Source organism: Canis aureus, chromosome 27 (genome assembly GCF_053574225.1).
Source record: "Canis aureus isolate CA01 chromosome 27, VMU_Caureus_v.1.0, whole genome shotgun sequence".
Taxonomy (NCBI): domain Eukaryota; kingdom Metazoa; phylum Chordata; class Mammalia; order Carnivora; family Canidae; genus Canis; species Canis aureus.
In genome coordinates, this window is record NC_135637.1 from 3,349,390 (window position 1) to 3,363,325 (window position 13,936).

Genomic DNA, 13,936 nt, shown 5'->3' on the forward strand with positions numbered 1-13,936 from the left:
TATTAAATTCCATCATATGTGTTATCTACACACATATGGTCTTTTATCTGGTAGTGTGGTTAATTTTATGAAAAGATTTTCCAATACTAAATTTCCCAAACATAATATATTTTTATAGGGTCACATTCTGCTGCATATGAGAGCAAACTCTTCCTACCAAAAAAGAAAAGGTGGCTTAAATAAGACAGTTCATTTCCCCTTGGTGGTGTAGGGATGGTATAACAGCCCCTTCATTACCAGACATCCCCACAGCTGACTTCTGTCAACCTTCCCTTAGACACTGTCAGCAATCTCTATCTCATTACTCAGAATTTAGTAGCAATATCATACTTTCCTACAAAGACAATGGGGAAATGTGGCTCTTGGGCTGGGCACTGTCATTATGAGAAGTACAGTGATTCTGTTGGTAATGAAAGGTCACTGGAGATAGAACTAGTAGTCTGCAGCATTTAAGATTGTCATGCCATTAAAAAAAAAAAAAAACTGCCACATCATTAGATTCATTTTGCTACAATTACATTTACTATATTTCAAACTATGTTCACAAATACGAATTCCAAGTCATTTATCCCTCACGTGTCAATTCTTGGGGGAAATTATAAAGTGCTGGATTATTGATCCTTGAATTTTCCCAAGAATTATCAGCTACTACAGAAAGTCTCTGGAGCTTCTTCCTGCTTTGAGGCTTGGATGGGTTTAGAAAGAACAGATCTTCAAGCCAGACATTCAATTTTTTACTTTTTGTTTACTAATTATAGATCGAGTCATTCTGTTACATTTCATTTATCTGGTTAATTTTCTTTTCTTTTTTTTAAAAGACTTTATTCTTTAAGGCAATCTCTACACCCAACGTGGAGCTTGAACTCACAACCTTAAGATCAAGAGTTGCACCCTCCACAGACTGAGCCAGCCAAGCACTCCAAATTTTCACTTAAGATTGTTAGCATTAGCCTTTCACACAGAACTTGACTTCTATCATCATTATGTCAACATTTCTGGCTTCTCCTGGGCAAGGTTGCATGTGGGTTTGCATCACACAATACAGAAACCTTTAAAATCTAATTGACACTGGGCAGTAGTAAACTGAATATAAACTTCTTCTTAGCTGTTCACTCCTTATTATGTGTGAATCTTCTCAGAACATGCATGATAAAAACATTCATATTTTCCAGATTTAGGGTATATATTTTAGCAAATACCTGGCATTTCTTCTCTCTGCAAGTTTTCTCTTCCCTTCTGTAAACTACCCTGGGGCGAACCGCTGGTAGGATCTTGTATATTGAGCTGAACAAAGTACGGACCAAACATTCAGAAATCATTAAATACCTCCTACAAAGAACCATTTCTTTGAGTAAAAGATGGGATTCCCTTGTGAAATACAAAGGAAGTGCAGGATGTTTCAGAAATGCCTGCAGTTTGGAATAGTCACATTCCTCTGACAACATCCTGAATGCCATGGTCCCAACTCTTTCCAGGTAAATGTTCTTTCACGTAAGCAAACTGGTGAGGAAAACTAACTTTGTAGGAAAGCTATAGGCAGAATGACTTCTTACCACCCTGCCTCTGCAGCTGTACATTCAGGTATTACCTTGGAAATATTACAGGTTCATTCCAGACCACCACAATGAAGCAAATGTGGCAATAAACCAAGTCAAATGAAATTTTTTCGGTTTCTCAATGTATATAAAAGTCATGTTTACACTACACTGTAGTCTAGTACATGTATAAAAGCATTATGTCTAAAAAAAAAAAAAGCAGGGTACACACCTTAATTAAAAATATTGCTAAAACATGCTGAGCTCTCAGAAAATCATAATCAATGACCACAGTTCAACATAAGTAATGAAAAAACTATGAAATATTGCCAGAATTACTAAAATGTGACACAAACAAAAGTAAGCAAATTTGCTCAATGCAAGGTTGTCACAAGCCTTCAGATTGGAAAGAAAAAAAAAAGCATTACTTGGAAAGCACGATAAAATGAGGTATGTTTTCTTTCAGCAGCATCACTGAAATCTATCCCTTAAACACATACCAGATAATTCAAAGAAAAAGACAAGCGAACTAGAACTTTAAAGTGGCAATAGCTAAAGCTATCCTAGGTAGTCTACATGGAAGGAACTAATTAATAATTACAGGAAATGTTACCAGCAAACAAAAGGTGAGTTTGCTTTTTGGTACTTAGGGAGTCCAGTAGAAATTTGAAGTCTGGAATAAATATCTCAGCCTAGTTTGATGATCATGCCAGGTCCTTGGCAGGGCACCTTGAATGATGATCCCATCATGACCTCATACACTGTGAGAGATTATCTTAGTGAAAATCAAGATGTTCAAACTGGTGAGGGCAGAACAGATTCCTGCATGCACTATGCAGATGTATATACCTAAAGAGACAGTTGCCATGCCCACTTACAAAGGGCACGAAATAGCAGAAAGGGATCGTGGTATTGAAATTTAATTTTAATAAATATTATTCTAGTAACAAGTTGTATTTGTTAAAAACAATGTTGCTACACAAAGCACAAGTCCCTGGACGATGGCATGTATCTAACTTACCTCTCAAGTGACATTCACAAGTAAAATGCGAAACTACACAAAACTCACATAGTACAAAGGAAGACAACATCTGAATATTCCTGTAGATCTTAAGATATATTTCTCGTTATCCTGATTACATTTATTTACACTGTAAAAAAAAAAAAAAGAAAAATACCAACTTTTCATTTTGAACATACCTATCAATTACAGTAGAGTGTTTTCCCCAACCCTTTCCCAACAATATGGAACATCTGGAACACAATGTCCCCCATAATAATTTGTAAAGGAAATTATTTTCCAAATCAATCAAAATAACAGTGAACCTTTCTACTGAGGGTTTTGTTACCCCATCTGATATATTCATAGATCTTCATTCATATATTACTAATTTTTAAATGGAAGTTTGTCTTTCCTAGATGAAGAATTTCCCTCATTTAAAAATTAACAAGGCAGGAAACAACAAATGTTGGAGAGGATGCGGGGAAAAGGGAACCCTCTTACGCTGTTGGTGGGAATGTGAACTGGTGTAGCCACTCTGGAAAACTGTGTGGAGCTTCCTCAAAGAGTTAAAAATAGACCTGACCTACGACCCAGCAATTGCACTGTTGGGGATTTACCCCAAAGATTCAGATGCAATGAAACGCCGGGACACCTGCACCCCGATGTTTATAGCAGCAATGTCCACAATAGCCAAACTGTGGAAGGAGCCTCAGTGTCCATAGAAAGATGAATGGATAAAGAAGATGTGGTTTATGTATACAATGGAATATTATTCAGCCATTAGAAACGACAAATACCCACCATTTGCTTCAAAGTGGATGGAACTGGAGGGTATTATGCTGAGTGAAGTCAGTCAATCGGAGAAGGACAGTGTATGTTCTCATTCATTTGGGGAATATAAATAATAGTGAAAGGGAATATAGGGGAAGGGAGAAGAAATGTGTGGGAAATATCAGAAAGGGAGAGAGAACATAAAGACTCCTAACTCTGGGAAATGAACTGGGGGTGCTGGAAGGGGAGGAGGGCGGGGGGTGGGGGTGAATGGGTGACAGGCAATGAGGGGGACACTTGACGGGATGAGCACTGGGTGTTATTCTGTATGTTGGTAAATTGAACACCAATAAAAATTATTTTATTAAAAAAAAAAAGAATTTCCCTCATTTAGAGTATGATTTCTCCAAGGTATGAGCTTCTGATACCTAAAGTGTGTGTGATTTTGATAATTCTGCCATTTGTTGGCTTTCCATTTTCTCTCATTACAATCCTGTTTTAAAAAAAATCCTACTATTTAATAAGAATTTCAAAGGAATGTGTTCTATATTCATTCGCTTTATGAAACTTCATCTTTGCAAATTTTATCACAGTAAAAAAAAAAAATAACTTTCAAACATTTGGTTCATTGATACAGCTCCTCACCTGTACAAACTTTTAAAAGGTATGGCTTGCTGCTGAAAACTTTCACAAGATTCACTGAATTCATAACATTCCTGTGTGCATTTACTGGGGTTTCTTTTATGAGTAAAAAGCAGCTTTCTATGGGTGCCCCTGCACATGCTGTACATCCATAGGTTTCCATTCAATATTAGTTTTCTGCTGTACAATGAGATGATTTCATTTATAGAGTTTCTCTTCTATATGAATCTTCGGGTATTTCCTATGAATTGACTTTGGGAAGAAAGTTTCTTATATTTAACTCAACATGCTTTTCATCTGCATGAGTTCTCTGATGCATAATGAGCTGTGACTTCCAACAGAAGGCTTTTCCACATTCAGTGCATTTACAGGGTTTCTCTCCTGTGTGAGTCCTCTGATGTGCACTGAGGATTGATTTCTGAGAGAAGGTTTTTCCACATTCGTTGCATCCATAAGGTTTCTCCCCTGAATGAGTTCTCTGATGTACAATGAGCTGAGATTTCCTAATGAAGGCTTTCTCACATTCACTGCATTCATAGGGTTTCTCTCTTGTGTGCATTCTTTGATGTACAATGAGCTGTAATTTTCCACTGAAGGATTTCTCACACTGACTACATTTATAAGGGCTCTCCCCTGCATGAATTCGCTCATGTACAATGAGTAGTGACTTCCAAATGAAGGCCTTCCCACATTTGTTGCATTCATATGGTTTCTCTCCTGAATGAGTTCTCATGTGTATAATGAGATAGGATTTACTACTAAATGCTTTGCCACAGTCACTACATCCATAAGGTTTTTCCCCTGCATGAGTTCTCTGATGGGAAATGAGCTGATCTTTCCTATTAAAGGCTTTTCCACATTCACTGCATTCATAGGGATTTTCTCCTGTGTGAATTCTCTGATGTACAATGAGTTGTGAATTGAAACTGAAGGATTTCCCGCATTCATTGCATTCATGTGGTTTCTCTCCTGTGTGAGTTCTCATATGTATGATGAGGTAAGACTTGCTCCTGAAGGCTTTTCCACATTCACTGCATCCATAGGGTTTCACTCCAGTGTGACTTCTCTGATGCACAATGAGCTGTGACTTCAAACTAAAGGCTTTTCCACATTGATTACATCCATAGGGTTTTACCCCAGTGTGTGCTCCCTGATGTACGATGAGCTGTGACTTAAAAGTAAAGGCTTTTCCACATTCACTACAACCATAGGGCTTCTCCCCTGTATGAGTCCTCTGATGTACAATAAGGTTTGACTTTGTATTAAAGGCTTTGCTACAGTCATTGCATTCAAAGGGTTTTTCTCCTGTATGAGTTCTCTGATGTATAATGAGCTGTGATTTCAAACCAAAAGTTTTCCCGCAGTCACTGCATTCATAGGGCTTTTCCCCAGCATGGGTTCTCTGGTGTGAAATGAGCTGGTATTTCCGACTGAAGGCTTTCCCACATTCATGGCATTCATAGGGACTCTCTCCTGTGTGAATCCTCTGATGTATAAGGAGTTGTGAATTGAAACTGAAAGCTTTCCCACAGTCACTGCATTCATGGAGTTTCTCTCCTGTGTGAGTTCTCATATGTATAACGAGGTATGACTTGCTCCTGAAGGCTTTGCTACATTCACTGCATACGTAAGGTTTCATTCCTGTGTGACTTCTCTGATGCACAATAAGCTGAGACTTCAAACTGAAGGCTTTCCCACACTGAATGCACCCATAGGGCTTTACTCCTGTGTGAACCCCCTGATGTACAATGAGCTGTGACTTGAAAGTGAAGGCTTTTCCACATTCACTACAACCATAGGGCTTCTCCCCTGTATGGGTTCTCTGATGTACCATAAGGTTTGACTTTGTATTAAAGGCTTTCTGACATTCACTACATTCAAAGGGTTTCTCTCCTGTATGAATTCTTTGATGTATAACAAGCTGTGACTTCAAACCAAAATCCTTACCACATTCATTACAACCATAAGGTTTCTGTCCTGAATGAGTTCTCTGGTGTGAAACAAGCTGGTCTTTCCTACTGAATACTTTTCCGCATTTGCAGCATTCATAGGGATTCTCACCTGTGTGGATTCTCTGATGTATGACAAGTTGTGAATGGAAGCTGAAGGATTTCCCACATTCACTACATTGATGGAATTTCTCTCCTGTGTGAGTCCTCTGATGGACAGTGAGGTAGGACTTACTGCTGAAGTCTTTCCCACATCCCTTACATTTGTAAGGTTTCTCTTCTAGATGAATTTGCTGATGCATTGCAAGGTACGACTTACTGCTGAAGGTCTTCCCACAAAAACTGCATTCAAAAGGTTTTCCTCCTATACACATCTGCTGGCATATGAGTTGTGACTTCTTGTTGATGGTTTTTCCACATTCATTACTTTCACAGTATTTTATTCCAATAACAGTTTGCTCGTGTTCAGGATGGTGGAATGATTCCCTATGTGCATAAAACTCATTAGGATTCTTTCCAGCATAATCACTACTGAAATCTGTATTATATTTAAATCTCGTTCCAGGTGTGACATACTTATGAAGCTTTTCTCCTGAAGAAACATAATTTGTACTAAGAAGACATGGTTTCCCAAATGTACATTCGTAGCCTTTTGCCATATTTTCCAGCTTATCTTGATTTTCCTGATGCCATTCCACATGATCATCAATTTCCCAGGCTTTTCCTATCAATGAAAATAGTTACATTAAAAATAATAACATGATCCTGGCATAGCATAAAATTACCTTAAAAATACTGTCAAGAGAGGGTATATTTTTAGTTTCATACATTAGCTCTTAATATAAATAAAATCTCAAGTATAAATGTACCGAAACTCCTGGCAAGAGAGAAGAAACAAAACTAAAAATGAAGACTGGCATAGAAAACTAAAAATGAATAGAGATGGTTTAAGTTTTAAAATGCTGCATAAGGGGTAAAGAAAACAAAACAGGCACAAATAAAAATAAGAAAAATATAAAGCAGTTGGAAGAGATCTCAGCATTGTATTTTTTCAACAAATAATTGTCAAATACCTATTACATGCTAAACACTGTGCTCAACTCAGAAGAAACTCAGAAAACACTGCAAATTACAGTCCTCTTGGGAAGAAAGTTCTACTGCATGCCCAAATACATGAAAATAAAGTCACAAGAAAAGTCAATGTGATGTTTCAGAACACTGAGGATAAGCAGCAGGTAGTTTCTCTTCCAGAGAAAACAGTAAAATTGTTTTTTATAATGAATCTGAAGTCAGAATGGCATCTGATTTCACATTAGCATCATTAGATGATAAAAAAGAACACTCAGAAGTATACACATTTTCAGAGACACAGGTCTTAAATGTTATACTTCGTGCACTCTTTCATAGGAAGTAACTTGAAGAGGTGCTTCAACAAAACAAACCAAGAAAAAAGATGACACAAAATAAATATGGAAAATAAAATCTGAAAGGAGACTCCAGGATAAAACACTGTAATACAGCCAGGGTATGAGGTAAACTAGGGTCACACTAGAGCACATCCAAGGACAAGGGAGTGGCATAATCAGGAAGAGACAGAATGACTAACATGGCTGAATGAAGCACAGGAATACTTAAATATGTGAAGAAAAGTCTGGGGTTAATGATAAATACATACTAATGATAAGAACAGAGAAAACTGGGCAGGCAAACAACTCAAAAGAAAAAAAATGATTTTTTTTTTTTTTTTTTTTTAAGATTTTACTCATTCATTCATGAGAGACACACACACAGATAGAGAGAGAGGCAGAGAGACACGGGCAGGGGGAGAAGCAGGCTCCATGCAGGGAACCTGATGTGGGACTAGATCCCAGGACTCCAGGATCATGCCCTGGGCCAAAGGCAGGAACTAAACTGCTGAGCCAACCAAGGATCCCCGAATAAAATGATTTATGAACAAAAATTAGCCATTGCATATTTGCTTGATTCACCTGTGACTAGAAATTACATAGTCATAAAGATGTAAAAACCAGAGACTGATCTAACCCGAACGAACTAACTTTATAAGAAGAGACAGTGCATATATCGTTGAAAGTATGAGAGAAGGGGCATGAAAGAGAATTGAATCATCATGCTGTTATACTGAATCATCACCACTGGGGGAAAATCAGCACTAGAATAAGCTGGTTATTTAGAAATAAGGAAGCAAATACCATGAAAAGACCTAAAAGGGATGAAAGTGATTTTACCAGGGGGAATATAACACTGAGAGGAGGCAGGGTGAACTAAATGCTGCTGACAACAAAACCCAATAGCCAAAAATACAAAGTGGAGAGGGAACAAGGCCTAGGATTCAGTCCTCAGGCACAATGACAAGTATCTGGAGGCTGACTGGTAGAGAATGGATGGACCTGATCTAGATGTCCTAAAGTAATATGCTGACCAAGGCCACAAAGAGAAAAGAGCATTAAGAGAACATGGCAGCAAGTCAGGCTTGGAGACAGCAGATCAGAGGACCTTAATATGTCATTCCAGGGTTCCCTACCTCTTAAATCTGATCCCTCTTCATTTTGTAAATAGTCTCCATATTGTATTTTCTCAAGCATCAATTCCCAAGTGGGGGCATTACCTCCTCCTTGCACTGAGAAGTGAAGGTTCTATCACGATGGCTTGGGAGAGAGTATTACTGGCTATTCCATGGTTCTAAACTCAGAAAAGTTCCTATCAAGAAGAAAACAGGCCAGTGACTAATGAATCTTTGTCCAGGAATCAGATTTGCTCATGTGTTTGGCTAACAGTCTTAACCCTGTAGACTTTCAGAGTTCATAGAAACTAAATCTGTCTTAATACTCTCTACCCTGTAACCCTGCTGTAGCTATGATCATAACCCATCCTCAGTTCCCCTGGTTAGCCACAGTTCTGACTTCCTTCATTGGAGTTCCCAAGAAACATAATACATTTTCTGTTAAGCATTCTCTTTGGAACAATAATGGCAGGAAGTGATACTATGGTTGGTCTCAAGGGAAATTTCAAAGAATTCCAGAAATCAAAACAATACCAAAGCCAATGAATAGAAGACGGAATTTCCTAAGCTTAAATATTACTTAAACATGATTGAAGATGATTACTGTGGTTCAAAAGTAATAGCTGGAAACTCCACTTGCATGGACAGAATTCAGATTTCTGAAGCTACAGAACAGCATTCTCCCAAACAACCATCTTGGGTGTAGCCACAAAGACAATGGAAAAGGGAATCATAATCATGCTCAGAAAGTGGAACCAAGGGCTCATTAGGCCACTGCCACAGCAGGAAGTCCCAGCACAACCTGCCCAGCCAGGGCTTCAATGCACTGCAAACCAGTGACTTCTATGTGGCACTCACTGTGGCTGCTCTTCAGAATGGGGATTCCTGTTGTACCTGCCCTGCACTTCTCTCCACCACTCTGTACTTGTCTGGCTGGTTGGGTGTGAATAACTTATCTTTAACTGCAGGTTACCAGACCATAAAGAACTACCACTGAGAATGAGGATCCAAGACTTCATTAATACAGGACAAGAAGAAAAGCAGGGATGGTGGAACATTTTTGAAGATGGATGGATTAGAAGAGGATGACTAGAAGCTGCCTAGCCAAAGAGGTGGAGGAAGGTAGACAGTGCTGCCAACCAAACAATCCTTCTTCCTTTTTCCTGGCTGGCAGAAAACTGATATTTTTTTCCCCAAGCCCATCCTTAAGGCCATGTGCCTCAGTCAGGGAAATGGGGACCAATCTCCACTGCTACCTCTACCCCAGAAAGTAAAGCATCATCTGAGACAACAGTGGTGGCCCTACTTCCCTTGACAGAGTCTTACTCAGACAGGGGTAGGTGATGAAAACCTAGCCCAGTAAGCATGATGATGTGATGAAAACCTAGCCCACTAAGCTGAGACTTTCTGCAATAGGCTCTACCACCTGATAAAATGAATCACGTGGAAAAAGCAGTTTTCTTGTTCTACTGGCCAGTGGTGTATCTGCAGGTATTGGCTGGAACTGTAGAAGCCATCTGATGACTATGAGGGAGTGAACCTGAGGGAAATGTTGACAGACTTGGAATGGCCATGTGGAGAGGCACCTTTGGTGATTTGCTGAATTGATGGTTTAGTCAACCCTACAACTGCCCCTCGTCAGGACTTTCGGTGATGTGTGGTAATAAATAACTTCTGTTTTGTATATTGATTTAGGATTAATCAGAAATTATAGTTGATACAATCCTAAAGACTAATGAAATTCATTCTATCATGCCCGTGACAGATGGAACACATTAGGGAAATGTATCTGACAGTAACATCAAGATGAACTAATACAAAAGACAAGCACATTTGGGGAATAAACAGAACAATCAAGAAAGATCTTGATTTTATTTGTGGTAGGGACTGGGAAAATGGGGGCTTTACTTAAAAAACTTCTATTAACAGATTTCAGCAACATTAGTGAAGAGAACTGCATATGAAGGAGATTTAAGCTGACTTCCCAGGGCCAGGAGAAAGAGCTAGAAGCAGAGAAGAATGAATAAACAGAATGCCAAGAAGAAAGTATGATGTAGCTATGGAGCAATGCAATAAACAGTTCCAGTTACTGAAAATGAAACAAAGGAGTGGCACACACAGGAAAGATGCTCAAAAGACCAATCAAACTCTGTACCAAAGGCTGAGGAGGGATGGAGTGTCAATTACCAAAAGGGAAACACAGCTTAAATCTTCAGAACAGATGTCTTTTAAACGTTACAATATATAAGAAAAGTAGAGGGTATGAAAAGTCCCTTTGGACTCAGAGGGAAGAACAAGAAAAGTCAGTAAAGCTTTGTGCTAAAAGCTAAAAAGTAAAAAAAGTAAAGCTTTATGCTAAAGTGCTAAAAGCACTTAGTCATACAGTGTGTGAGTGGGTTCAATATGGTGTCACATGAGGAAAGGGGAGGGGAGGACTTAATAGAGAATAATATCCACAGGTGCCAGAATGTGCTTAGAAGGAACAGTAATGACTTCTCCTAATAGATATCAGGAAGGAAGGAGGCTGTAGAAGCCTCCTTCTACAGGAGGAGATGATTATGATGATTATGATTAACTCTAAGTGTAAGAGATTTAAAAATATAATTAAAAAAAAAAGAAAGTAGAAGGGGGAATGAACATCATATTAAGAGATAAAGAGAAAAAGCCTGTTTAACTGAATAACAAAATGAATCTAATCTCCTGGGAAAGCATGAAGGAAACGGAGAATGCTGAGAGAAAGAAATGAACTAAAACAGACTGGTTATGAATGAGACAAAAAGTACAAACATGAGGTGTATGTCATGTGAGAATTCACATCAATTCTGAATAAGGAGGAAAAGATCTAAATATCCTCATCACCCACCTGGTTGGCCTTGACTTGGGATTTGGGTCTGCATCATCCACAGTTCTTCTCCTTGTTCCAACTTGAAGATGATATCAGGTTTGGCATCTTGATACCCTGTGAATGGAAAATCACAGACAACCTGGACCAAAACTGCCTCAAACCCTGAAGAAGGGGAAAGAGTCAGTTTAGAGGCAGCATGATAAAGTTGTCCTTTTGCCCCATGGCAAAGTGTAGTCCATTCAAACTAGCATTTCTAATGCCAAAGGGAGACTAAGAAAATCTGGCTTTTAAATATAAGTCCAAAATCACTAAGAACTTTGCAAAAGCCACCCAGCTTTCAGCAACCAATGGGAAGCCTGGAGATTACACACACCCCATTTATTGGAGGGAGCTCCTACCCAGGGACACCAGGTGGCTGTAGTTCTCCAACATCACACTCCTGTATAGGTGCTTCTGAGCTGGGTCCAGTAGCCGCCATTCTTCCCAGGTGAAGTCCACAAACACATCCACGAATGACAACGGTCCCTGAAAGAGCATATTCTTATTCAATCTCAAAGTCTTTAGTGAGTTTCTGGTAAACAACAAGATGCCTAGGATGTCCACTGTTTATATTCTACTTGTGAGAAAAGCAAAAATATATTGAAAACATTCCATCAATGTGTATTAAATCAGTCAGCCTTTCACTCAACATAGGAGAACATCAGGTGCCAGATACTCAGTGCGGTACAGGTGATATAAACTTGAATGAAGGCCATCTGGGTGGCCCAGTCAACTAAGTGTCCAAGTCTTGATTTTGGCACAGGTTGGAGTTTTGGGATCATCATCTTGGAGTTTTGGGATCAAGCCCCGTGTCTGGCTCTGGGCTCAGTGGGGAGTCTGTTTGAATATTCTCGCTCTTCTTCTCTTTCTCTCTCTCTCAAATAAATAAAATACATCCTTGAAAAAAGAACTTGAATGAAACACAATCCTGTCCACAAGAAGTGCTCACCACTGCAAAGGAATACAAAGTTAAACATGTGTGAATGCAACTGTGGGCGACCATGAACTAGCTGGAGTGACTGAAGCAAACCAGGCCCGGACTTGCGTCCCTCATTCACTCAAAAGGCTCAGGAGCCTAAAGGGTGAATAGTTGGTTGACGCTTGAGAAACGGCTTGAGCAATGGTTCTCAGGGCTCGCTTGTACGTGATTGCCCACATAACACAATAGATACAACTTATGCTGGCGTGGTCATAAATGTAAATAAGGGTCTGTGCTGTCCTTGCTGGTCTGTTTACCATATCTAATATTCCTTTGAAGTATGCACATCTGGAGCAACAAGCTTATCTATTTACCAAGGTCTTCTGGCACCCGTGAGTCTGTCTTGCATGCTGAGAAAGGGGAATTTTGGAGGGTTTCACAAACATGCTAAAAATAGATACCTTCTTAGCTTTGTTTTGCTCATGCTATAAAATGTTGTAAAACCTTGAATAAAGCTGGCACTGCTTGGACATCATCCACTGTGTCCCTCCTGTCTCCATCTCTTTACTTTTCTTTTATTTTCCTCATCCCCTTATCCTCAGGACCCTGATTGTGTTGCCACAGCACATGCAACATGCAACTGGAAGTCAAAGAAGCTAAGACAAAAGAACATACAACAAGGGGACAAAGACGGAAACAGCAATGCTACTCATTAAAGATACATCTTTGAATGTTTAAGCTATCCGAGGAAACATCTGCACAGGGTAACCAACTGTCCCAATGTACCCAAGACTAGGGGATTTCCCTATACATGGGACCTTCAGTATTAAGGCAGGACAGCTACAGGCAAACAGGAATGGTTAGTCATCCTCCTTCTACAACACTTCCTTAGCTCCAGGTGTCAGGTATTCAAAAAGTACAGGTGATAATAAACCAGGATGAAATATACTCCTGCCTGAGAGAAGCACTTAGCATTGCAGAAGAAAGCAAAGTTTAAAAGATGCAAATGTAGCAGGAGGTTAAAGAAGCTAAGATAGGGGGATCCCTGGGTGGCTCAACAGTTTGGTGTTGATCCAGGGCCTTTGACCCTGGGCATGATCCTGGAGTCCCAGGATTGAGTTCCACATTGGGCTCCCTGCATGGAGTCTGCTTCTCTCTCTCCCTGTGTCTCTACCTCTCTCTGTCTCTGTGTCTCTCATGAATAAATACATTTTTTTCTTAAAGGGAGAAGCTAAGATAAACAGAGTATAATAAGGGCACAAAGCTGGAAGCTAGCAATACCACTTGGAAGTGTCAGGCTGAATCTGTAAAAGGGTACCACAGGAGCAGCCACTGTGAGAGAAGAGGTTGAAGCTTAAGTGGAAAGAAAAGACAAAAGCTCTAAGTAGTGGCCAGTTTGTTGGACAAATGATCTGAATAGGAAGATATACAGATAGCAAATAAGCATATGAAAGATGTTCAACATCATATGTCATTGAAGAATTGCAAGTTAATAATGACACACCATCACAGACTCATTAGAATGGCTAAGATAAAAAAGAAATAACACAACCAAATTTCATAAAAGTCATGAATATAAACATCCCAGAAGCTCAGAGAATTGAACAAAGATGAAGTCAAAGAAACCCACACCAAGGGATGCCTGTGTGACTCAGCGGTTGAGCATCTGCCTTTGGCTCAGGGCATGATCCTAGAGTCCCAGGATCAAGTCC

General features: G+C 39.4%; 1 protein-coding gene across 10 annotated transcripts in view; it reads right to left on the reverse strand.

Annotated features, from left to right (window-relative positions):
* Positions 1-499: 499 nt before the first annotated feature.
* Positions 500-13,936, reverse strand: part of ZNF268 (zinc finger protein 268) — a 39,394-nt gene continuing 25,957 nt past the window's right edge. For 8 of the 10 annotated variants that reach the window (XM_077875036.1, XM_077875035.1, XM_077875031.1 and 5 more), the window contains 4 exons: positions 11,665-11,791; positions 11,285-11,380; positions 3,955-6,624; positions 500-2,686 (listed from right to left, as the gene is read on the reverse strand). In XM_077875036.1, the coding sequence (XP_077731162.1) occupies positions 4,193-6,624; positions 11,285-11,380; positions 11,665-11,791 (2,655 nt within the window). In that variant the 3' untranslated portion in view covers positions 500-2,686; positions 3,955-4,192. Of the gene's footprint in view, positions 6,625-11,284; positions 11,381-11,639; positions 11,792-13,936 lie in introns of those variants that run through there. The other 2 variants (XM_077875040.1, XM_077875030.1) reach the window with 2 other exon arrangements.